Below are 26,514 nucleotides of genomic sequence, written 5' to 3' on the forward strand. Positions count from 1 at the left end.
CGAAACGAAGCACTTGGTCAAGTATTGTTCATTGAGTAATACATCTCGGGAGCAAGAGCCCAGTAACTGTTCTGTCACGCTTTTTTAGCATACTCTCTGAGAAATTTTTGCTTAATCTTCCATGTAGATAAAATAAAAATTGATCTATACTATTGTTCAGAAGACACTTGCCCCTATATGCTCACTCTATCATCAGTATGGAAGCAGGTGCACTAATTTAAAAAAATACATTATTTCTTAGGTCAAATTGACTCTGAACTTTTTAGAGATTCGCATAGGAAGCAAAGAACTAGTCTGGTGTTCTGCAGAGCGACTTGCCAGACCAAAAAAAAAACCATAAGGAAGAGAAACTGTATGATCAGTATTATGAAATAGGAAGGCAGGTGATTTCAGACTGGTGTGAAGAATGATGGTTGTTGAGAGTACAAGTGTAAAGAAAAAAAGAGTTGTTATTGCTTTAAGCTTTTGAAAATGGCATACTTTAAATTCCATGTGGGTATCAGTGGTTGGCGGTATATTCTCTTAGCACAGAGTGAATGTCAACATAGGCAACTGCTTATGCTTTGGTCTGCTGTTTAGTATTTTTTGTCAGTCAATGTATTATCCAGTATTAGTCTAGAATCAATGCACATCAACACGACGACTGTGTCTTAAACAGTCTATATAGTACAACATGAGGCCCAGCGCAACTCTGATAGTTCCAACCGGATATTTAAAATATCATTTTCCCCATTGTTTTTTCACAGCCAGAGAAAACCAATAGCAAAAAAAAAAAAAAAAAAAAAAAATTAAACTGATGAAATGCAGAATTTCAAGCAGACCTATATTTAATAACAATCTTTTGAGTTCCTTGTGCTGTTATACAGACCTTTGGGATCTCCTAAGACATCTGCATACCTCTTGTCAGACCTTCTCAGGCCACTAGATATGACGTTGCCATGTACTAGAGCTCAGCCATCTCTGTTAATGACTACTATCCTTTTAATAACCATGACTCTTAGTGCGTGTTACCTGTCTTATGGCATTTTTCTTGGTATAAAACTGCATTCTGCAACCACTGTCAAGTAAGCAGTGAATATTTCACAAAATATTTATTTGCAAATCTGGAATCTCCCCAGTCATACATAGCTTTTTTTGTTTGACTGTATGGTTAGTTTTTAAGCATCCATGCTTCCTCACTGACACTGAAATAATTTTCTAACAGCGTATGTTTCAGTTCAGGCACAATTGTTTTAATTTTTCACTTAATAAAATGTCAACGCTGGACAATTTGTCCTGCACTGAGGCTTTTGTGTGATACAGCACTATTATATTCAATCAAATCTTGATCAGAGATGCTCTTTGGGGGGCAGTAGGGCATAAGAAGGATAATGATGTAGGGATAGCGGGAGTGGTAAAGTAGTAAAGGCATAAGAGAAATAAAACTTAAACATGTTTGTCTTTAGCTCCAAGTCTACTTGTCCAATAGGCGATCTGTAACAGATGCCCAAGAGTTTTCTATTTATAAATTTGTTTATAAGCTTTACTTGAATATTAAAATTCAGCTGAGCAATCCTGTCATACTGCATCATTTATGAAACTTTAAAAGCTACATCTGTGAAATACCATTCCTACTGCCATTGCCCTGCTCTGGTTGCACTAAAACATTGCAGCCATGGATTTGTCACATCCTGGCCATCATTTGCCTTCCCAGGCTGCAGCAACTGTCCTGGTTTCAGCTGAGATAGAGTTAATTTTCTTTATAGTAGCTAGTATGGGGCTGTGTTTTTGATTTGGGCTGGAAGCAGTGTCGGTAATACAGAGATGTTTTAGTTGTTGCTAAGTAGAGCTTATACTAAATCAAGGCCTTTTCAGCTTCCCATGCTCTGCCAGGTGCAGAAGAAGCTGGGAGGGGGCACAGCCAGGACAGCTGACCCCAACTGGCCAAAGGGCTATTCCATACCATATGGCCTCATGCTCAGTATAGAAAGCTGGGGAAGAAGAAGGAAGGGGGGACGTGGGGAGTGATGGCGTTTGTCTTCCCAAGTCACCGTTACGCGTGCTGGAGCCCTGCTTTCCTGGAGATGGCTGAACACCTGCCTGCCCATGGGAAGCAGTGAATGAATTCCTTGCTTTGCTTTGCTTGCGTGCATGGCTTTTGCTTTCCCTATGAAACTGTCTTTATCTCAACCCACGAGTTTTCTCGCTTTTACCCTTCTGATTCTCTCCCCCATCCCACCAGGGGGGGAGTGAGCGAGCGGCTGGGTGGGGCTTAGTTGCCTGCTGGGCTTAAACCACGACAGCAACACAAACCAAATTGTGTTCCTTCTCTTTAGCAAACGTACTAGGAACCGTTATCATTCCATTTGTGTGTGCCCCTCCTGGAACTTTTTGACTGGTCGGTCATTTTGAATTAAATGTGAAAGAGGGAAAGAATGTCGTCGGTTCTGTCGATTAATATCAGCAGCCAGGTGGAGGAAGGAAGGAAAGTGGGTAGAGCAGTTCCCACAGCAGCAGCGGGTGGGACGAGCAATACTCGCACGCTGGGGTGTCAGTCAGCATGCACGTAATTCCAGGCTCACCACCATAAATGCTATCTCCTGTTCAGTGGGTATATCTAAGACTATAGAGGTGAAGCTGGAGAAGGACTAAGAGGTGAAGCTGGAGAAGGAAAGACGAGCGCTCTAAGAAACAAAGGACGCAAGGTTGTGTTAGCACTGTGCAAATCAAATGTTTCGGTTAGTTCATGCAGCGGTCTGCCTAGTATAAAACAGGAACAGAAGAAAACACATTGCGCTAGCGTGCACTTAGAACGTCAGAAATTGCAGCAAATACAGGCTCATCACAATTTGTGGCCGTTCCTCACGGAAAAGGGAAATTTCCAGAGGCTCTGAAGCCAATATCTTCTTCAACAGGAGTTCCAACAGTTGCATAGCCTGAAAATTGTGTAGATTCCTAAGAGGCTAGCAACCGCTAAAACATTTTGGGGCAGGACAAAACTATAAATATCGAAGTAGATGTGGGTTGTGCCAGAGTATTTGTCACCATTTTTAAATAAATCTGAAAGGATGAAACCATTATTGGCTATATTTCCAAAAGAACTAAGGAGGACGACTGACAGAAGTGTAACATTAGGCTATGGAAACAAAGAATGAAGACTGTGATAGGCATATCTGTGAAAAATCTTTGCCATTACCCTCTAGGTGAGTACAGGACAGTAGCTATAGGAAGCTCGTATAAGTGCATGCAAACATGTTTGTATGTGCTTGTTATAATTATGTTGTAACCTCCCTTTTGGTCAGGCACGTCTGGTTGAACTATGGGACCTTCTGAAAATGTATTTAGATTTGTTTTAATTGCCAATCATTATGAGGTATAATTAAAACTTATTACCAAAGTAATCTCTGACATTACAACGTGTGAAGTTCTATATGTGTGACCTGAAGCTTGCATTTGGTATAGCAGTGAGTCATCCAAATGCCATTTCTAGTATTTAGCAACTATTTAAAACACCCTGAGCCTTACAAGCACTTCACTAGCATTCTTCCTGCTGAAGACCAAGAACCATTCCAAGTTAAAAGCATCCCTCCCCCTTAAAGCTCGCATTAGAAAGGGACAGCTTTGTTGCAGCTGTGCACCCGTGACCTTGAAATCAAATACTTCGCGAGGCCAAAAGCAATACTTAGAATTATAGTTTGCTACAGTTGTCCCCTTTTGACCAATCTGTATTTTCAGCTTTACTGGTGTCTGGAAAAAAAAAAAATCTACTGTTCTGTGAATGACAGGCAGTTGGTAAAACACTTGCAGTAGGCTGTGGTGTTACCCTTCATAAACTAGAAAAGTTTTTTCTTTACAAAGAGAAAGATTTCTCTTCCCCCGTAAAACTTCAGTTACTCTGCAAAGATCCATCTTGTTTAAATTTTCTAGATTAATGTTGCATTATAAGGTTATGCCTTGCCCCAGTTCTCTTGCTCTGGCCTTTTTAACTGCACTAATATTAAGACAAGTTTTAAACAAGACAGATGACCTTGTGTGTAAAAACCCGTGATCTAGGAACAAATGAGCCTGTTCCTTCTGTAGTATTTGTGGCAAGGAAACCATGTTGGAGATTATAGCTGCTCTCTGAGAAAGCGATTTTAACAATAGCGTGCCAAAGCTTCAAAGCAGTAACATGCTGATGGCTATGGCAGCCTCGAAACGTGCACAGTAACCTATTCAGATTATTTGGCGCTTCAGAAACTCAGTAAAGCCAGAAAAATGTCCACGCCCCTTACTCACTAACATCTAGACTGTAGCATTAAAAAAAAAAAAAAAAAAAAAAGAAAAAAAAAAATCAAAGGAGATTTTGTGTCTCCATTTGTAGCTGAGGTTAAGGGTGGCCTTAACTGAGCACTAGCATTGTGGCAGCAGAAACCCACCGACAGTGCTTGTACTAGTGGTAAGCCAAGGAGTCTCTCTGCCCAAGGACGCTTCCCGTGGACTCAGGCGTGTTGACGACGGTACCAGAGATGTGGGTCCCTGGCCAGGCACAGGCACGGCTGTGACAGACCACCAAACGGGCTCTATAAAGCTTGCTCGCTTTTCAGGCCTGAGGAGTGCCTGGGATGGTGTTCAGAAACACGTGTAAGGGAGCTGCTCCGTTGCCCATGCAAAATATATGATTTTGTCCTCATCCTTGGGGCAGCAAAACTCTATTTTGCCATTACGACTGAGAAGCCCTAGCTGTGAATAGATGGTGTAAATGCATAAATGCAGCAAATGCGGCTCCTTGGCTTCAAAATTGGTAAGTAAATCTAACTACCGTGTAGCGGCACAGCCACTTCATGTCGAGAGGGGTTATATCACCTCTAATGTCACTGAGAACTGTGTGACCCTTCATTCAGTAAGGACTTTCCCTGACGTCTGCTACTAAAACGTTCCCTTTTCCTCAGGAAGCACACTAGGCAGCGTATCATCCAGCTGCTCTTTCCAGAAGCAGTTGTTTCAGTAGGACTACACAAATCTAAAGACTGGGTTCTGTTTCATTTGGGATCGTGAACCTTGCGTAACTGGGAAATGGGAGGGTCCTCCAGGAAGGCAACCACCAGCTCTAAAGTTGTGGTGTTTCCGTCATTAAAGGGACTGACATGAGAGGTACATCTAAGGTCAAGTCCTAAATTTCCAGAGTGACTTTACCAGCATCAGTTGAGTGACTGCACATTTACATCACTGCAGGCAGCTGAGATCAGAATCTGGACCTTTGCCTATGAAATACGGCAGGGAATTGAGGAAGATCTGCGTTAAATATAGACTAAGTTAACAGCAAAGTTCTGGTTATGTCATCATAAACCAGGGAGTAAGCCACGGGTGGAATCCGATAATTCACAAGTAGCACATCTGTAAATTAATTACCAGGGTCCACCAATGAAGGCAAAAGGAATGATGTAAGTCCCATGACTCACCAGGTTTTTACTCGTGTTTCTAATACGCTGTTTCCAGTGCCGAGTGCCTGGCGAAGGCACGGCGTCCACCTGGGAAGCGGGATGCGGTGAAGTCCTGCTTTTTCCCTTCCCCGCTAGGAAGGTACGCTGAGGACAGGGGCGTGCAAAAATTAACCGGGGTAAGAGGAAATGCCTAGTTACATTTCCTGCTCTTGGAAATACGAAGAATGTTGACTGTGTGGGTAGGCCAAAGCCTGCTTTGCTCTTACTATCGTTGTAGCTATTAAGCTAAAAATAACTGTTCGAAAAGCTGTTCTTTGAGCAAAGCTTTCTGGCCTCAGGCATAACCAGGAAGAGCACTGGAATGCACATCCTGAATCGCAACCTTTCTTGTTACTGACAGCTTTGCCTGGTAGCTAAGAAGAAATATGTAGTCTCCAACTAGTAAGAATTACTTTTCTAAGATCGAACTAAGCGTAGAAGAACAGTTATAATGTTATCATAGGAGTGTTAGCACGCGAATCTATTTTTTCCTACAAACTGTCTCCCCAAGACCCTATTTACCATTATTATTCCTGCTTCTCTTGAATTCAGAGGGAGATTCCCTCTCGGGACGTGCACCATGGAACGAGAGATTGCATCTCCCAGCCTTCGCCTGCTGCTCGCACTGGAGCTGCGTGCCAGCCTCCTCCCGCACCGCCGGACTGCCTCATTTCTGCAGCAGCTGGCAGACAGGGCTAGGAAGGGCAGAGAAAGAAAATATAACGTGTTATCTTTCTTCTTGGAAAACAGTTTTATCTGCGTCCTCCAAGGTGCGTCTTATTTTAAAGCAGCTTTTTTTTTTTTCTTTCCCCCTCCAAAAAAACCCCTTTGGATTCCCTGTTCCCTGGACCTGACCCAGTCCAGCAGCAAGCGGCTTGGTAGCGCGGAGGGAATAGGAGTGGAGCTGTGACTCGGAGACGTCCCTCTAAGCCGCACGTCCCAGGGCCACTCCCCAAAACCCAGGCTTTGGACAGAAACTCCTTCAACCAGACTAATTTTTTGCCATCCGTGCTAGTACTGACTCTTTGCTCTCTGTCGTGATCGGCTTTGAAGGAACAGTCTCCTTCAATTTTTCAGCTGCACTTAAGTTTAGAAAGCTGCTATTTCCTTGGGCTTATATTTGTGTGTCAAATATGTACGTCTCAGAAACAGAAAGGTTAGATGTCGGCCTGACCTGAAACAACTAAAGAAGGGCATGTTTAACAGCCCCTACCTTGGCTGAAGATAACTGCAGATGAGCCTTCAACTAAAGTCATCCTCTCTGCACATGTTTAATTGAGTTAATTTTATGGTCTCAATACACGCAGAGACTGCATAACAAGTACTAAAAATATATCATTTCCTAATGGTATAATAAATTCAATTTTAACTACTGTATATTTGAATTAATGTATTCACTGCACTCAAGTTTAAATACCTATGAAGGTTCTGTATTTTTTTTCCCTGAGGGAAAACACTTCCTCCAGCTTTCACAGCTCTTCTGTTCCTTTCACTGGGCATCCTGAATGGGCTCTATAAACCACGCTTGCAACTCCGGAGTGTCTACAAATATTTTCTTCAGTGGAATATTAATGGAATATTAATCCCGGGCCTCTTTACTTGAAGGTCAGCAGAGTATTTTGCTGACATAAGCCTACTTTTGTTTTTACAAAAGTGGAAAAAAAAAAAAACCCGGGAAGTTTTGTCAGGCCCATAAAGAAGGAAGGCCAAGTTTTTATAGATGTCTGACAGAGATTGCCCTCGAACGTTTCCCTTTGCAGCTGGGTGGTGACTAACAGGGCTTGGTACGGCTCACAGGGCACTGCCGAAAGGCAGCACTGGGAAGTGGAAGGCTATGCTCTCCTGCTGTCTGCTCCTGCTCTTCAGCGAGGTAAACTCTGTTGCATCTACCTAATGATATACATTTTTTTTTTTCCCCTAGTATTCAAACAATCTTAACTCCAAATTCTCTTTTAGATGATTCTGGAGTTCTGCTCATTGACGTTGGTCACCTACTTGGGAACAATCCCCTCTAGCCTGCCTCCTGCCAATCTGAATATTTTGGATGTGTTGGAAATATTTTTATTATATAAGCAAAATCCTATATGGCTAGTTACAGATAACTATATGCGGATATCACAGAATCGTATAGGTTGGAAAAGACCTTTAAGATCATCAAGTCCAACTGTAAAGATCAACCGTTAAGACCTTTAAGATCATCGAGTCCATATGATAACACATGGACTATATCATAAGCGTGCCGTGGTAGCTGGCGTTTGATATTCTTTAAAACAAACAAAAGAATGAATGAAAAATATATTTAACTACTAGAAAACATGTATATATTTGATCGGTATTTAGTGCGATGCTCTAACATTTGTCTGGGTCCATGGTGCTATTACAGCTTCTATTAAAAGGACATCGTATTTTGTTTGCCGTTTTGCAGTAGATGGGTTAAACTACCATTACTAATCCAATTTGCATTGTACCATTTATAGTTTTAGGTTTCTATATACATTCTTTTGGCCTTGTAAATGTGGGGAAAAAAGCAGGGGTAAAAAATTTGAATAGAGAATTCTTTTTAAAAGGAATGTCATTTCAGTATAGGAAAACTTAAGGGTTTCTTCAGTTGAAGGTTTGGAGGGTTATTTTTTTTTGGAAAAGAACTTGAGTTAACGTGCTGTAAAGTTCCTCTGGTTTCAGAAAAAGATGTTCTACCTCAGGAGTTAAGCTTTGTAGGTTTTACAATGCAGATGTATTTTTATCAGCATCACTTTCCAGTGTGGACAAGCCCTTAGGTAGCACGTTAAAATCACTAAACCCACTTTTACTTCCATGTTCTCCCTGCTGCAGCGTTGTAACCTGCAGCGCAATGCTTAGTTATTTCCGAGTAGCTCTTTTTCAGTGGAAATTTTAGAGTGGGGACATTTCTGTTCACATTAGGTTGTGCAAAATCAGTTAGATTTGACTCAAATTAAAGTTCCCTCGAGACAGCATTTATTTTTTTCCTCTCCAGAACAAGGACACCAAGTGCTGTTACGAACTGAATTACATTTGTGCAGACACCTCGGCAGGCAAAATCCAGACACTTGCATTAGACAATGTTACTGAAGGTAATTAAAGTGTGTAAGCCAACATTCGGCAGCTAATACGCACGCTGCCAATATCAGTTAAGAAGCCAGTTCTCGTGTCTGCTCTACCCATTTAGCGCGTAGAAACTTCTTCGAAGCATCCATCGGAAGGTGTACCTGGGAGAAAAACGTTAACTCTGGGAACCGTTAAATTGACTGTCATGCTGTCCCTTCTGTTCTGATACGATAACGCCGATGGTAGGAACTTTTCATTAGAGAAGCTACGCCAGCTGATTTGGTTTTGCACGCGGTGCACAAGCGAATGCCACGCTGTGCACGAGGGAAGTCGTCCATGAGAAAAGGCGGCCCCCCCTGCTCCCTCCCCATCCAAAAATATTCTCGTGTAGAATCCATCAGCTCTTAAGAAATGAGAGACAGAAGCGTTCCTGCTGGAGGGATACCAGCCTGTTAGCAGGGACCAGCCGGAGCTTCTGAGGGCTGCTGGCGCAGAGGTGTGGTAACTATAGGATTTCGTCCAAGTGGCTGTTTAAGAGTTAACGCTTTATAAAATCTAGTCTGAGTAAAAGTTTTTCCTGTAAGGATGACTCATGTTAGACAGGCCCAACCTGCACCTTTACTTCAGTTTAGCCTAATCATGCATGACCGTAAGTTTCTGCTTGCTTCAGTGTCTGTCAGGACTGGGGTGAAGTTGTATTTTGCAACTGCAGCACATTCATACTTTTAACCCCAATTTAAAAAAAAAAATTAGAGTACTTTGAAAAGGCGCATTCCTCGCATTTGCCACAGCCTTACCAGAATTGGAGGGTTTGGGATTTGGGACCGGTTTGTGGCTGAAAACAAATCCGGTACATTCATACCTTCCAGATGTTTGTGGCGATTTCAGAAACACTTCAACCGATCGATATTTCGGGGGGAGAAGGAGGAGGAGGGCAAACCGAGCACCCAGCTTTGGGAAGGCGACGTGGGGCTGCCCGGCGGCGAGGTCTGCCCGGCGCAGCGGGGGAGACGAGGGCGGGCGCCGGCCCGGGGGGCTTCGCCGCCGAAGTGCGGGGAGCGGCGGGGGAAGCGGCGGCATCCGGGCGGGGGGCGGGCGAGGAAGGGGAGGAGGTGCGGGGAGAGGGGAGGAGAAGCCGGGAGGGGAGGGGAGAAAGAAAGCGAGAAAGAAGTTGCCGAGGGGGCTGGCCGGGGGGAGGGCGCAGGCAGGAGATGGGTTTGCGGCGGGGGCGGGCAGGGGGGAGCGGGGCTCCGGCTGCCTCCCGGGACCGGGGTCCCCCTGCCCCCCCGGCGGGGCGGGGAGAGGAGGAGCGGGGAGGGGAGGGAGCGGCCCGGCAGCGCCGGAGGGGGCGGGCGGAGGGCCCGGGCGGGCCGGTGTGCGCGGAGGGGCGCGGGGGAGGCGGCCCAGCAGGTCCCGTCCCGTCCCGTCCCGTCCCGTGCCGTCCCGTGCCCCGACCCGTCCCGCCCCGTCCCGCCGGCCGCGGCGGCGCTGCGCCGGGGCGCCCTGACTCGCCCCGCCATGGGCAGCGGCCCCGGGACGGGCAGGCAGCGGCGCCCCGGCGCGGGGCCGGAGGCGGGCCGAGGATGCTGTGACCCCCGGCGGGGCCCTGCCCACCCCCCCGGCACCGGCACCGGGCAGGGCGGCCTCCGCCGCCTCTCCCGTAGCAGCGGCCGAAGTTGCTGAAGTCGGCGGCGGCTGCGAGGAGCGGGGCTCCTCTCTGCTCCCCCGCTCGGCGGGACCCCGGAGCGTCCCTGCCCCCGCCGCAGAGGCTGTCTCGGTTTGTTGGGGGTTTTGTCGTTTTCTTTTTATTGTCCTTTTTCTCTTGTGTCTCGCTCTTGCTCCAGCCGCGGTGAATGGCCCGCGGTGGGTGTAGCTGGCCTCACCGCCTCTGCAAGGGCAAGATGCTGGCCCTGGGGGTGCTGGCCGGCCTCTCGGTGCTCAGCCTCCTCGCTTACGGCTACCTGTCCTGGGACAGCCTCGGAAGCGGCCCCGGAGAGACGGAGGCGACGGGGACCGGGCTGGGAGAGGAGCCGGGGGCCGGCGCCCCCAGCTCGCAGCCTCACATCATCTTCATCCTGGCTGACGATCAGGGATTCCGAGACGTAGGGTACCACGGATCGGAGATCAGGACGCCTACTCTGGACAAGCTAGCCGCTGAAGGGGTTAAGCTGGAGAACTATTATGTTCAGCCTATGTGCACACCATCCAGAAGCCAATTTATCACTGGAAAGTAAGTTTACTACTTCATCATTCACCTCACCGAGCTTAAACGCTGTCCCTGTTGAAAAGAGCAGGGGTCGAACCTGGCTGGGTACGCCTCTGCCTGATCCTGTAGGCAGAGAGGTGCCTTCCCGAGTCACTTAAAAGCCTTGAATGAAACGGACTTTCTAATATGTTTGAAAAAGCGAAATAAAAACTCACGCTCTGTGAGCCAATAAGGATTCAGCACTGCGAGCTACCCCTGTAGAGTGCTATAGTACATTTACATTTACTGCATTGCAAACATACGTGCCGGTTGTCGAGTAACGTTGCTATTACCGCGAAGCGATCAGCTTAGATTTTCTGGGCGATTTCAGAGTGACTTGCAGGAGGAGCCCCTGTTAGGGAACTGAAAGCGTTACCTTTTCTCCAGTACGTTTATTGCAGCCGGCACGTTGGATCACGGGTCTCGCTGAACCTCGACTTAACGCGAGTTCTCTCTGAGGGTTATATTGAATTTATGGGATGATTCCCCAGTGTGTCACATAGGGATAAGTGCAGGGAATCAAGACTCTCTTTCAGGAGCCTCTGAGCTGCAGCATCGCTCTTGTCGTGATGCGATTGCCGCTTTGCAAACGATTAGAAACTTTTAAGCCACTAAAATAGGTGCCTCACCAAAACGGTAAAAGCAGTGGGTTGGTATCGCATGCTTCGCCGTCTCTGGTAAATTGTGTTTTATCGTGGTCTGTTAAGTAAATAAGCAATTACCTAACCTAACATGAAGGCCTTCTTACACGCGAAGGTTAATAAGGATTAAGGCGGGGGGGTATGCATTTGAACTGTAGGAACGGTTCCCACGTAACTCCAAGTGTGGACACGTTTACTCTGGAACAAAACCGCCTTGTTTCTGTTTAGCTTAACTCACTTTGACAGGAATGGGGAACTCTTAAAAGAGCAAAACAAAATGAGAGGAAAAAAGTTACATAGTTTATTTCTCTTTTCCTTAAGTATAAACAGGAATAAGGCAATGTTAATAGTGCTGGTAAAAGAAACACATGTTTAAATAAAACAAGCAACTGGCTCGGTGTCTTGCATCTCCATATGGTAGAGCTGGAGATAATTCTTGGTCTCGGTCTAGTTCCCAGACATGCTGGACTAGGGAGATTTGCATGGAGAGCTGACCATGTTACCTAAAGCAAAACTTCCCCACACGTTTTTTTGGCTTGTTTGGATTTTTTTTCCTTTTTCTTTATGTGGACTGTGTCTTAGAAGTTATTTTGAGACACCTACTTACTCATTCACAAGAACGTAGTTGCCCTGCGGCAGCTAAAGTAACAGCTTACAAGGGAAATGTGTATCAGGACAGTGTTTAATGTGTCTTGGTTGTCTTTAAAGCGGTGCAGCAGTTGGAAGCAAGGACCTGCGCCAGCAGCGTGTAGCCGGCCAGCTTTCTGAGGACGGTGGTTTGGGAAGCAGTGCTTTACAAAGGGAATGTCACGCTGCACAACAATGACTCACGCAGCGGTGGAGGAATGGGACGACTGGGTTCCAGGGGAACCAGGGTGCTGTGTTGGCTCTTGGAGACTGCAGAGGTTGTCTAAACACGAAAAAGAATAAACGAAAAGTAAGGAGTAACAGCAACTCAGCTGAACTATTTTAATCCTTCGTTAAATATGGAGCAGTTTGTGTGTAAATATATACTAATAGTAAAAGGTAGGCGTGTTCTGAGGAACCCTGCTCTCTTCATCGGCTCGTCAGGCGGAAATGGTTCTGCAAATCTGCCTACTTTGGTTTTGGAACCTTTTATAGGAAAAAAGAAATTTGCTTATACTTCGTTTTTATTTTTTTAGCCTGCTGCTCTAAAACCCTTAGAACGTTTTTTTTATGTTGGTCTACTTTGGGAAAAAGGAGCAGCAGAGAGCAAGAACTGCCTCGCATGATGGAGAAGTAAGGAAGGGAATGGTGAGGGGTTAATAGGTTTGGGTAGAGTATTAACAGGGCCTATTCAGAGGATACTATTATCCCTTCTGGCTGAAGATAAATGCTAGTGATAACTGCTTTTAATGCTTTCTTAGTAGAGGTACCTTAATTAAAATGCCAGGACTCAGAAACTTCTAATCCAGGGAAGCGCTGTTATTTCTTGAATTCCAAGATGTGTTAGTTGAAGGGTAAAAGCCCGCTCGTCCACTGAAGGGTCACCTGGATGTTCCATGCCCCCCGACAGGCATGGAACACATACCGTGCTTACCACGTTCCAAACGTTACCCAATTGATCTACAAAAGACAGAGGGACTTGTGTAAACCAGGCTCGTGAGGGAGCACTGACTCACCTTGCCGAGTGGGAGTTAGACTTCAGGCAAAGAGACGTCGAATGCTCCAGATTCTTCATAGGTCTCCAGGCAGTCTCCCTAAGGCTCGCGTTAGCAGAGACCCTTCTTTTGGTAGCTGTCCTGTGCTGGTGAATGAGCACAGGGAAGGAGGGTGGAGGTGGCCTGTTAAAAGGAAGAGGTAGAATTAGCTCTTTTTTCCCCTGCGTGCCGTACCACGGCGTGACTGCTGGTGAGCCTGTCTTTCTGACCACTTCTGCTTCCCTCTGTTTGCTTTCTTATATCCCGTGCTTAAGGCTTTGGCCTACTTTCATTTCTTGCTTTCTGCCAGTATTACCTCTTTCCCCATTCACTCCATCAAAAGCTATTGCTTTTAGGCTAATAGTAAGGCTGGCTTCCACAGCTTTTTTTTTAATTATTTTGGGCTTTATTTTTGGGTGTGGGGAGGGGGTTACAGCTGAGCTGAATCTTGGGAACAGAGAAGAAAAGTGCGAGCCAGCAGGCTGAGTGCCACAAGTGATGTGCTCTCCCGGCCGGCCGCGCTGGGGCCAAGGCGGGGAGGTAAGGGAGGCTCTCGGGAAGCAGCTCAGCCCGTGCTCCGCAGCTGCACGACTGCGATGGCAGAAGTGACCCAGGCGAGAGAGTTTGCTCTGGCTTGTGCTGCTCCTGGGACCGCTGCCGTTCCTGCCTGAGCTCCTACAGCTGGATTGAAAATTTCATCATCAGCGGCTTTTGGAGACTCAGCCCTATTGTTGCTTTGTGCCGGTCTGAGCAGGGCAGGGGCCTGCATATACTCAAGAGGTTATTGGCCTGCTGATAAATTGTAGAAAGACTGTAGGCATGTTTGGCTTTTCTTTGTTTTTTACTCCCAAGGATGTGAGTGAACATAAGTTGTTCTCTAGACCAATTGTATTGTATGATACAGTATTTTTTTGTTGTTTTCTCCTTGGAAGTAATAGGCATGCCTGAATAAACTAAATAATTTAAGCAGAATAGCTCAGGATATCCAGCTTTGAACTAGTGCTGAGGTGAAAACTATCTTACACAAGCACTGAGTTAGGCGAGAAGAAATTCGCACGTGTGCGTACATCAGCCATGCTGGAGTATCCTTAAGATACCGAGAGACGTAAATGTGGTACAGAACGCAGCTAAACTAAAAGACTACTTTTTAACTCATCCATGAAAGAAACAACAAATAAAGCTATTCCTGTTGTTTATGCTATTGTAATTTACACAGAGGGCCATAAAAAATAGTGGCTCAGCCTTCAAGTTCGGGGTTAAGAACGCACGAGGATACGCAGCCTGCGCCCAGCAGCCGGCTGGCCAAGCACGTATTGAGTTAGTTGTTGTATCTGTGTGCTTAATAGCCTTGGTGATTTTTTGGTGTATCAATAATCTTGTAGACCAATTTGGTAGTACGGTTTAAGATCTTGATTTATGGAACGATACAGGTCACGTAACGTACTAAGAAAATCTAAGATTATTGGCGTGTGAAGTTTTCTGTGTGTGCGCACATGAGAGTGGGTTGCGACGAGGATTGAGATAAGTTACGTTATCATGAAGAGTCATCTCCTTTTTAAATGAAGACTTATGGAAGCATAGTCAGCGTGTGGACGGTTTCCCAGAGTTTTTAAAGAAATTTTGAAAGATGATGACCAAAAGGAGGTGTATTCCTTTGAGCTGGAGAGACAAAAAGACTACAAGCTTAGGTGAACATCTGTTGGGGTAGCTGACCCAGTTCTGCAGAGGGTGTTATGCAGTGTAGTTGTATTTGCTGGAACAATACTTAACTTAGCAAAGGAATTTGAGAAATAAGACTGACTGATAAGAAAAGAAGGCATCTAGACATAATATGCCATGAATATTTTTGGCGTTATGTAGGCAGCAGACAACTACTTCCTCTTCTAGGCTCCCAGTTTTCTCCTGACCGTCAGACTTGTAACTTTAGGACCATTACGTGCACTGGAATCCCTTTGGGCCACAGGAAGGTTCCTGACCTACGCAAGAGTAGGGATCTCTGTGGAAACCGATGCGCAGCTAGGGTTACAGACCACTAAGGAATCTGAACTCCCTTTTACAGTGAACGCTTACGAATCATGGAAGCCCTACACTAATCTCAAGAATGAGCTTTGCGTGATGGATGGAATGTGGAGATGGAAGATGTTGAGAAATATTGAAGGGCTGGGGAAATAAATCCTTTGTTTCCCTGGGATAAAATGAAATACTGAGAATTTGCTCATCCAGAGCAGACAGAAATAGATTGTACAATCAGTAAGCGTAATCAAAGTGTTATTTTAATAGAAATAATTATATCTGTTATCTAAGTATAGGCATATTGCACATTTATAAATATATATAGCTATATATAGCCAGTTAGTATGTATTCTCTTGTAGGCATGCCTGCGTAGCAATACATCGTTCACCATTAAAAATGACAACGTTTCAGCAAACTAAGAGCGATTTTGACAAATGGAAGTAGGCTAGAGGAAAGTTAAAATACTTTGAATTGAAAGCAGCGCAGCTGACTTGCAAGCAAAGAGAAATATTGTATTCTGGGGGTTCAGACTTCTTGGTAAGCCTTCTCTTTCCCTGCCTCCTGGGTGCATAATGGTCCAAACTGCAGTTTCAGCAGTTTGGTTGCTCTGAGAAGGATCCAGTACAACGGTATGTGACTGGGGAGTTATCTTCTGTGCTCTGAGTTGAAATGAAGGGTCTCAAAGACTTGATGGGAATACTGGGAAATGTACGTAACACTCCATTATACGTATTCCCTATTTTGTAGTTAACAAAATATGAAGGACTGCAGAATATCAGCCCTAAGTGTCAAGAGATGGTCTGATACTTTATCTGCTCTGAAGTAAAGAGACTTGGCAGTCTTCGGTCCAGAGTTTAATTCTGATCTGTGTTTCCATTAAGAACCTGGGTGAGGAAATAAAATGTTCTGATTAAATATGCCACTAAGATAGGAGGGACTGCCAGCGTTAATGGACTGTAGTGATACTGAAAATCATCTTGACAAATTAGAGAAATAATCTGAAAAAAGGCAGAATTAAAGGAAGCAGTGATAAAGAGAAGATACTACGCTGGAGCCAGAACAACTTTACAAGCAGAGGATGGTGAACAACGCTTAGACAGCATTTCTTTAGAAAAGTAGCTGGAATTATAGTGACTCATGCACTGATTATAAAGTCAGCAATGTCATGCTGTTACAAAAAAAAGCAAACATCATACCAGTTGGTATAAACACGGGAGCCTAGTAGATATGTGAAGCAGCCCTTCTGCTCTACTTGTGCCCAAACTTGGGCATCGCTCTCCAAGAGCAATGTGCATAATTGGATAGTGTCCAGATAAGGGTGATCAGATATCTCAGGAAGATAACTGTGGAGAAAAGATCAGAAGAAATGGAGTTGTTTAGTCTAAAGAAGAGAAAAATGAGAAGGGATGTGATAAGTCTTCAGTATTTTAAGAGCTATGCAGAGAGAAAGGGCATAATGTGTTTTCAGTGTCATGATGGGTGGTACAAGAAATGAGGGGCTTTCTTGAGTAGAGGTTCGATAAGAGGGAAAGCTTCCAAGTGCTAAAGATTGTGAAACACTGGGATAGCTGGCTTTGGGAAATTGCTGAGTTTCTTCATTGGCAGTCATGAAGAACAGACAAGACAAATATGTCAGGAATGTCATAATGTAGTTAAAGCTGTCTTGGGGAAAAGGGTTGAATTGGATGGCTTCTCTTCCAACTCGGATTCATCTGTGGCTCATTTGAAGTACATATTAACTGCAGAAGGCGTTCTGAGGGAGAGCGTTCATAAAATGTTTTCAAACGCTAGAAATTATTTCCGCGTTCATTCTGAGAGAAAGTAGTCTGTGTGAAAGTTTCATTTCGGTTTTCTCCTAGAAATTCCTGTTTTCCATATCCTCATTTTCTCTGAAAATTTTCAAGATTTCCCCCCCCTAGGCCTTCATAACTCTTGTAGTATGTAATTACTTATTTCTGCTGACTGCTTTCAGGACAATTTGTGGGACTGCTGCCAAAGATGTTGTGGTATCTCTTTCCATGTTCTTGTTATGTCTTTCACTTAGGATGACATTGTCCATATATATATATAAATATATATATATGCATGCAGCACACACAGAGAATGAATAGATAATTAAATGCAAGGACTTCCTTTTCTTATTTTGCTCTCCTCTGTGCTCTCCTCAAAATTAGATCCAGGTACTGAACTGGTCTTAAGCTATAAGAAGTCTGTTCATATCACCATAATTACTAACGCACTGTACAAAGGAGCATTTGGAGGAAAGAGTTGGAAAGGAAACTACATGCAAACAATAAAGATTAAAAAAAAAATGACATGGAGGAAGTAGTACAGGTTGTGATAAGTTCTTCTTGCATCGCTTTCTGGTAACATTTCAGAATATTGTTTGATAGTTTAGATCCACTGCTTATAAGACAAACAGCGTTATCTGACATATATAACTAACTAGATAGTGGAAATGGATTAACTTTTTTTTTTGTTGTCCAATTTATACAAAGTGCAGTAAGTTAAAGAAGCACAGTTGGAAATAAATCTACAAAATGCATGATTGTGAATCATCAGTACTCTGAGGAGTTTAAGTTATAGTCTTTTAGCCTGGGGTTTGGGTTGGTTGGTTCATTGTTTTTTTTTTTTTAACTGGAAAAGAGAAATTCTATTCCACGGAAAAGTTAGGCTTAAAATAATTAAGGAATTGTGCTCATTCAGCATTGTTCCTGATATGTTTGCTTTGCGATTGGTGATGCGTGTTGCTGCCTATAACAATAACTTGAATGAGTGGTAGTGGTGGACTCTTAGAACAGCTCTCACTTTTCAGTGTTACTCTTCCTTCGTGAGACCCTTTACGCGAATCAGGACGGGAAACTGAGACGAGTGTCTGGAAATAAAACTGTGTAGTAAAAAGATGGGGTTTACTTTCATGTCAAAGGATTTAGACCAAGACAATCAAGTTAGCTGGGACTTAAAATTTGGACAAATTAAATTCATGTTTTCATTAAAATACTTTACATTTCATAGAAAGATTTGCCAGCGTTATGAGCTAAAGGTGGGAAGAAGGAAGGATCTGTCTAATTCCTTTTCGTCTGTGACACTTATGTTGGTGATAATTTCAGACCCAGGGCTTTGTTTTCATAATTGCGGGTGTCTTAGTTCTGGGTTTGAGTTTTTCCGCGCTTTCAGTTTTAAATCAGTTTTGTATTTGTTTTGTTGAATCAGGGCCTCTGCACATGTTAGTACAATATTGTTCTAAGGTAATGGAGATCTTTAAACTTATAAAATGTTTGATCATTCTTGAATCCATTTAAAACGTGCCTCTTTTTTTTGCTCCCACGATGTGTGCCTAGCAAAGCAGTCCTCATAGAATCGAGGACGTTCTTAATGTAATATTTCATGTCCTCACAGTAATATTTCATTAATATGTGCACAGGAAATAAAAAATCATAACAAAATATTATAAATTAACAGTTTGTATTACCGCATGTCAAGAAAGATGAGTGGATGAAAACTAAGCCATTAGATTTATGGAACTTGTGGTTATCTTTTTACTTTTTTTTTTTTTCTTCTTATTCAACCAGCTAATACAATAATCTATTTCAAATTTGGGGGAGTTAGATTTTTTTTTTTTCCTTGTGTTGTAGTAATTGATTTTTATATGATAACCTTATAATTTGTTGTGGAATCTGGTAATTTCCATTAAAAATCTCAAAAGTTAATGTTTAGTAATGGATACCGTTTGACACACGTGAGCAACTGCCTCGTCAGTGCATGACACTTCACGCTGCTTTTTTCATATTCTACTCCAGACTAGTGCAGTTTCTTGCAGTGTGAGGAGCTCATTAATTCCGAGCTGTAAATCTTTGAGATTTCCTATTTCCCCTGTATTTTTTGCCTTGTTTTGTATTGATTCATAGTCAGATTTTCTATCCCGAGGTGAGTTTGCTTAGTTTTTGAATGTATGCTTAAGAATGAATGAGGTCATTTCACCAGCCTTAATTCATTAGATTAATAGAAATAGTACAAGGTAAACGAAGATTGCGCCTGTGTGGGATGTGTTTGCTTTCTCTGTATCAGTAATCTTTTTATAATAGCTGCCCAATTTATTAGTTTTCTTATTTAAAAGCCAGTAGATCTGGCTGGTGACCTCAGCTTGTCTCTGTAAATGTAAATTGGTAGGCTGAAATGCAATATGAAGAGTTCAGAAAGAAATCAAGATAACACTAATGGCTAACAAATTTAAAATACTAATAGAAAAGACGTTTTAACCATTGAGGTTTGAGTAAAATAGCTTTTGACTTTTTGTGGTCTGTGATGAAATTGAAACGTTTTAAATAGGGAACTTTATTGTACCTGCTGGCTCATAATAAGAAATAAGTTAAACGTTTCATGATTCTAGTTCAACTGTAATTGTAATAGGTTAATTAACTGTGTCAGCTATCACCTGCTTATTAATTCAGGCAGTTATCACCGTATTATCAAGGTCTAGGTTGGGGAGGGGGAACGTTGCTAGAGTTAGAAAACAAATCTGGGATATTGAAGTACTTTTTAATATGCTTCAAATCCGAAATTATCTTCCCAAATGCATATATGAAGAGACTGATACTAAGCATTAAAGTAGACATTATTAATATCGTAAGTATGCTGTGGCCCCAGATTTTCAACCTAGGGGCAGAAAATCAACGTATAGGAACCAAACCCATACCTTATTTTTCTTACACTTAAACACCTGATTAATAAAGACCTTTGTGCCATGACAGCTTTCTCACTGCCATGGCACGTAGTGTTCGTAGGTGGTTGGCTGTGATGCGCAGATGAACTGCGTCTTGCACATGGGCAGAGTATGAAAAGGTCGGGGAAGGCTGCTGAACCAGTGCCACCAGCAAGTGTGTGACCTGGGGAGGGCCTCACGCACAGAGGAGGGAGGTACGTGGGAAAGAGCATGGAGCTGATCATGGTTTACATCGGAGGCACCAAACGTGCGTTCCCATCCCACGTGTTGGAGGAAAGAGCAATCCAATGCCTCCTTTAAAAGACATATAGTAAGTCATAGAAACGTATTTGGTCATTAAGACTTACAACCATAAGTATGGAAGTGTTTATTCCAATAAGTGGAAGCTTTAAACGATATTAAAAACAGTACAAAAGAAGGTCCCACAAGTCTTAACCTTGCTTAAAGTCACAATCCTCAGCAGCTATGTAGAATCAGGCCTAAACTCCCTCCGTCTGTCTCAGTTGGCTCACGACGCTACGTGAAAGATAGACTTTGCAATGCATCTTGCTAGGTTATCAGTTTCCAGCTTCTGTCGTACGCATTGCCCGGTCGGATTACCATTTTGTGCGTAGAGATCCACATGATAAAGATATTTCAAAATACAATTTATTAATGCTATCAAGTTCTCTTCCTCTTAAGGGTTTGTTGTATTATGGCACAGGGTGACGGCATACAGGCAGTTTCCGTGACGGACAGTGGAAAACCGAAATGTTCCCATTGTTGAACATGAAAATATTCAAAAGAATCGAACATATTTCTTCTAATAATTAAAAATACCTGATGTTTCGTACTAAAAGCAAAACAGTGTCCTTATCTCTTGATGATATTTTAATGTGATTATAGAGAAACGCAGGATTCTAACTAAATTGCTCTGTCTTTTGTTTTGCTTTTGTTTTTACTTTTTGAAAAACATAATATTGAAATATTAATTCAGCTTTTTGGAGTATATTTTAATTCCAGTATACCCATTTATCAGAATATTGGCTGTTTTCTAGATAAATCTCTTGTGTCCATTTTCAGATTCAGTCTATCTTGCTCTTCTTTTATACATTTTAAAGAGTTTCTTCCCTGGTAGAGACTATTGTACCATTATGAGATAACGTTACGTAATTTTTCTTAACATTTATAGAACATAAGTGGGTACCAAGGTACTACTGTGGAGGCAATCTCTGTGATAATAAGCTCTCGTAAGAAATGAGTTCCCTTCTGTTTTGAAGAAGGAGCAAATGATAAATTTGAAGAAACATTACAATTTGAGGAAAATGTGAAGCTGGAAAATGTGAAGCTGGAGGGAGTGGAGAAAATTAGTCTCGGGGTAGGGGGAAGCAATGTAGTAGCTTTAGACTAAATATACGCTAAGAGATATACTGTTACCTCACAAATTGTGCCTCTCTGAAGTTAATAAACTTTGTCAAAACAATACTTACCATCACATTTTATACATTTAGTTTTACTTGTCATGTATGATAGTTCATAGAGTCATAGAAAACTGGGTTTGAGGGGACCTCTGGAGGTTGTCTAATTAGGCCTCCTGCCAACTTATATTACATAGCAGGGACGCACTGACTTTATAAACTCTTTTATTGTTTGTTTCCTCCTGGAAATAAGAAAATAAAAGAAATTGGAATCTAGGCTGTTGTTAGGAAATTCCCTAGCTTTTACCAATTTTAATGAACTTAAGAAAACTGTTTCACGAACTCTTTCATATTTCCATTCATCTCTTAAAAATAGATTTATTTTTTTTTTCTTTTTAAGGGCGAACTGATGAAATTAGTTTGGTGAATTCGTTAATGACCACAGCATAACGGCAGCTCCTTCCTTAACTGTTCCATGGTCCTGTTTTCAAGAGGCTTCAGAGAAAGCTGTTCTAGTATGTTTGCTGATTTCTCGTAAAGCAGAGGGGTTTTGACTTTTGTACTTCCCTTACTACCATCATTTCAAATTCATTCTGATTTGCAGTCTGCTTCTAGCATTTACTCTCCCGTAGGATGCTTTCCTTCAGTTTTCTCACCGCCGGATGCACCAGGTGAGGCTTTGAGAGCTGGGTTTGTTGCTGTGCCAAAGGCAGGGCTGAAGGGAATCTCATCCCTGTCTTCAGCTACCTCCTGGGAGGAGCAGAGAGGGCAGAAGCAGGTTCTTTCAGAGGTGCCCAGGGAAAGGAAGAAAGGCAATGGGCACTGGTGGCATCGAGGCTAGATCAGGCTGCTCAGACAGGTTGTGCCATTTCCATTCTTGGAGAGATTTAAAGTCAACTGGAGAGTGCCCTGAGCAACCTGGTTCAGCTTGGAATTAGCCCAAACGACCTCCATAAGTCACCTCCAACTTAAATTATTTTATGCTTCTACTTTGTCACAATAATGTTCCTGGTGGAGGGGAGGAAGGAGCAACTTCATTCTGTGGTGTTTCTCCCCTGTAAAGAACTCTAGGCAAAAAATAAAGTATTTGGAGAGCTTGCCTTGGTTTATGGCCCTCTTAAGCAGTCTGAACACTCGCTCTCCTGAGTCATTGTTATTACAGCCCTATTAAAGTCTTGTTTCTTGAAGAACACAGCATACCGGTAAGAATAGAACACCACTAAATTTAGCATTGTATCTCAAATTCTGAAAGGTCGCCTGTACTTTTACCAGATCCATGCAGGAAGTATATACATTACTAAAGATAGAGAGACGTACGTGTGTCAGGTCTGTACTTCACTGAAGCGGTTATACAATTCGTGAGATTTATTTCTGTCTTCTTTCTTCTTAACTTCGTTGTTGCTGCTGTTACAATATGGAATTCATTTTAATAGGAAGGTGAGAATTCGGTCCTGTGTACAGTACAGAAGGAAGATAACGTTTCCTGGGTTCTGAATTTTGTAGCTATACAATTTTGGCCCTGTTACATTGCAAAACCTTTAAGGCTTCATTTACGATTAAAAAGAATGAGCCTCTGTGATCAGCTGAGGAATATTTGGCCATCTTGGTAGTACTAGGTATGTATGCTGTAAGTGATGCAGTCCTATGTAATGATTAAGAGCTTAGGTAATAGTGTTTGGCACTGTTATAGCCCTGTTGAGTCTTTACTCTCTCACAAATTTCATTTTATAACCTTTGGCAGTAATGTGCTTCCCACGGTGAAACTGCATGTAGCATCTCTCAGAGTTTTAAGGTTCTCTGTTGATAATGTTTTGTATGTTTTTGCCACCTGAGACAATTACAGGGGTTATGTATTGGGGTTCCGTTGTTACCAGCTTCTGTTTTCGTGTTCCTTGTATCAATTTGAAATTTTGGGACTGCTTTATCCGGTTGTGATGAGGCTTTGCAGAATGAATCTTGCCAGGGTTGAGTTGATTGCAGACCGGAGCCCAGCAGCCGCAGGCTTTTTAGCCTCCATTTGGAGGAGTCAAATATTTTCATAGTCCTTTCCAGTAGAAATGCTTCTGCTTGCTTTGAGCTCAGAGCTTTCTATATAGCACATTCTATTTCTGCCATGCAAAACGCTGGCTATTTTCCACTGGGGAAATGTAGCTCAAGTAGCGTGTTAATGTCTTCTATACTAACCTCAAGGCTCCTATCTGTGTTGTTGCTAGAAGCCAAGTGGCTTTCTTCAGCATCCTTTTGATACTCTGCCTGCTGCTGCTAAATGTGACCTTGAAGTGCACTGGAGTTTAATAGTCTGAATTCTAGCTGTTATCTCCTACACTGCATTTGTTAACTAGACACGATCTTTATCAGGAAGCTGATTTAACGGTTTTGTTTGTATAGATGTAGCTTTTCTGTGCAAGTCCTTCTAGTGCTTTTGACTCTGAACAACTGTCATGTCAAGATGACACTTTATTATTCAACATATGTCCTCTATGTAACTGAGTCATACCTGCTCACTTCAGTAACAAAAACATATATTTTGCTACCATTAACCATGGTGAGTCAGCTTAGGTAAGGCAAAATTAAGTTTGTGGGATATTTTGCTTTGTTTTTCTCAATAAACAAGTCACAGTCTGAGACATCTTAAAAGAAAAAAATCAGAGTAACACATTTCTGTGTGAAATGATTTCATGTCATAGTTGGGTTTGGGGGGGGGCTTGGGGGGCATATCTGCTCCTTCAAAAATTATTGATCTTCATAATAAATGTTAGGGTCAGAAGCAGCTACAGGAGGAAAAAATGTAAGCAGTCAGTCAGATGACAAAGATTTCACTTTCTGACCTTGGGATCATTTGCCCAGGCTCCTGGGTTTGGAAGCCCTCCCTGTAGGGTGAAGGTGCCCATCACATAAGAGGAAAAATGGGGAACGACCCCTCTTCCTTCCCTGTGAACTAGGAGAAAACTCTTTCCTGGTTTGTGATGTCTGTGTGTTTTAGAAAATAAGATGAGAGTAGCATAGGCGTGTTGGTAGGGACGCTTGTGTGAGAAGAGGTGTTTTTTCTAATTAACACTGAATGCAGTTAGGTTGATAGTAATTGTAAATTAAGAATAAGTTCCTGTGTTAGAATCACTGATTTAAATTATCGTATGAAACGTATGAATGGACAACACAAACCCCAAACATTCTGCGTGTTTTCAAATTCAGGTATTCGTGCCAAATGTTAATTTTGGTATTCATAATGCAAAGTTTTGTGTAAGAAAAACAGTGGTAGTTGAAAATAATATGGCTGGCACTGTGAAAAGCAGCTTTTTTGTGCAAGTTCACCCCTTAGGGAGTAATCAAGCCATTACACATACCTGGCATCTAACTTACAAGCAAATGAAAGCACCAAAGCTGGGACCCTGTGTAGCCATATATATATAGTGAGTGGAGATAAATGGATGTCTCTGAGGAGGTGACTCAAAGCACCTTCGTTACCTACTTAAAGTAGATGACTGCTCCCCCTGTGTGTAAAATGTGCTGAATAAAATTCTTTGAGCCTTACCATGCATGCTTTCTGACAGCTAGAGAAATAACTAACAAATGAAGAGCCGTATCCAGCAGAGTTCTGCTGGCTAAAGTTCTTTCGAGAAGGACAATGGCAGGTTTATTTACTGGGGCTGGGGAGCAGTGGGATAGTACCTAGAGCATACTACAAGGATTACCACATCTGTCCTGGTCTAAATCTTCTCTTGGGTTGCCTCTATGGCCGCAGGCAGGCAGTGTAGCTTGTCCAAGCTTCCATTTGCACATCTGCATCAGTGAACCTTCTTATGATGTTGCTGTTCCAGGTTTGGAGCAGGGGAGGTTTCTGAAATTTAATTGACATTTATTAACTTGACCCAGTAGCCAGTTCCTTCTGCAATCTCCCGTCCTTCTAGGGGAAAAGCACAGGAAACGATTATGTCCATAGTAATACTGGTTCTCTGTGCAACGCTTCCCTCCCATCCTTCAGGATGCCTCTTTGACCTTTTTCACGCTATCCCCAAAAAACACTTGAGCCTTTCAGGTTGTTCCCGAATCAGTTTTAAACCTTTGCAGCCTCCCAAACATCTTCCAGGCTTTCCTGGATAGCAGCCCACCACGTTGTCCTTTTGGAGTCTTCTGTCTGCTTCCACGGCCAATCAGTTCGGCTGCCCAGACTTAAATCCATTTTCTTCATTTCCCTCTTAATCCTGTCTCCGGCACCAGGCGAAGGGGGAGGCAAACCCAGTCTTCTCCACGAGAAGGAATCGTATCGCCTTGTCCTTTAGTTCTCTCTCTAATTCTTCAGGTATTTTTTGGCTGAATAGCAAGCCTGATGTACATTTCAGACACAGAGTTTATGTTCATGTTAATCAGTTACCGGCATGCGTGCATGCATGCAGCTTTTGTATCTGTAAGGTAAGAATATTTATACTTGCCTTATGAGAGTATTTTAAGGCTGGATTAATTATAGTTGATCACAGTAGTAAACACACTTTAAGGGGTATCATAGATAATACTCCTTGCAGAGTACTGAAAAATATTTTAAAACCGTTTAAAAGCCTGCTGTCAAAGGAGATTTTCTAATAAATATTTGATTTTCACCCCATAGCTTGCTGCCAGTGTAGTATTTTAAAACTGGGAGAGAAAAGGGGATACTAACAGGGAGAAGAAGAAACTTTACAAAGGTTATGCTAATCCTAAGAATGTTTGAAAAGAAAACAAACCTAAGGCAGTTGGAAACAGTTCAGGCGTTTCTAATTAGATATGACATGATATGATACGTGATGTGATATGATATATAGGCGAGATTATTCACCTTTTAAGTTCACCCTTCTTTATTCAAACCAAACCGTGCTTCGCTGATTTACTACAAGTCCTGGAATTTAGTTCTCTGCTACTGCCAGCTTGTCTTAGCCGTGTAGGGAAATTTGTTACACTTCGGTCTGCAATCTGATACGAGAACAAGGTGTTTTCAGAAAAGCAGATGTTCTTTTTACAACCGCGGCGTCCTGGGTTCAGCCCCTCTTCGCGATGGCTGGCTTTGCTGGACCCGGCTCCCGCAGGCGCTGCCAGCGTTCCCGTAGCGGGGAGGAACTTGCCGTCTTTGTGCTAAAGGAACAAATTAAACGCTGTGCTGCTCAGGCTGGTTTTTCTCAGCTATTCTCTGTGGATCTAGTTGCTTTTGCTGCGCGGCGAAGCGGGCTATGTTTAACAGAAGCTCGGCTGGACTGACTGGCTGAGGCACAGCTAGTGCTCTCTGGATGGTTTTCTTGACGGCTCCTGAAGTGAAGCTGGCTCGCTTCTGGCCGGTTTGGAATGGAGAGAACAAACT

At 42.9% G+C, this 26,514-nt stretch overlaps 1 protein-coding gene across 2 annotated transcripts in view; it reads left to right on the top strand.

The window, feature by feature from the left end:
• Positions 1-9,858: 9,858 nt before the first annotated feature.
• The window catches only part of ARSJ (arylsulfatase family member J), a 48,063-nt gene continuing 31,407 nt past the window's right edge, over positions 9,859-26,514 (top strand). Inside the window, exons 1-2 of one of the 2 annotated variants that reach the window (XM_075501199.1) lie at positions 9,860-10,284; positions 10,483-10,737. In XM_075501199.1, coding sequence (XP_075357314.1) covers positions 10,700-10,737 — 38 coding nt within the window. In that variant the 5' untranslated portion in view covers positions 9,860-10,284; positions 10,483-10,699. Of the gene's footprint in view, positions 10,738-26,514 lie in introns of both variants that reach the window. The other variant, XM_075501198.1, reaches the window with a different exon arrangement.

This window comes from Mycteria americana, chromosome 4 (genome assembly GCF_035582795.1).
Source record: "Mycteria americana isolate JAX WOST 10 ecotype Jacksonville Zoo and Gardens chromosome 4, USCA_MyAme_1.0, whole genome shotgun sequence".
NCBI classification, from domain to species: domain Eukaryota; kingdom Metazoa; phylum Chordata; class Aves; order Ciconiiformes; family Ciconiidae; genus Mycteria; species Mycteria americana.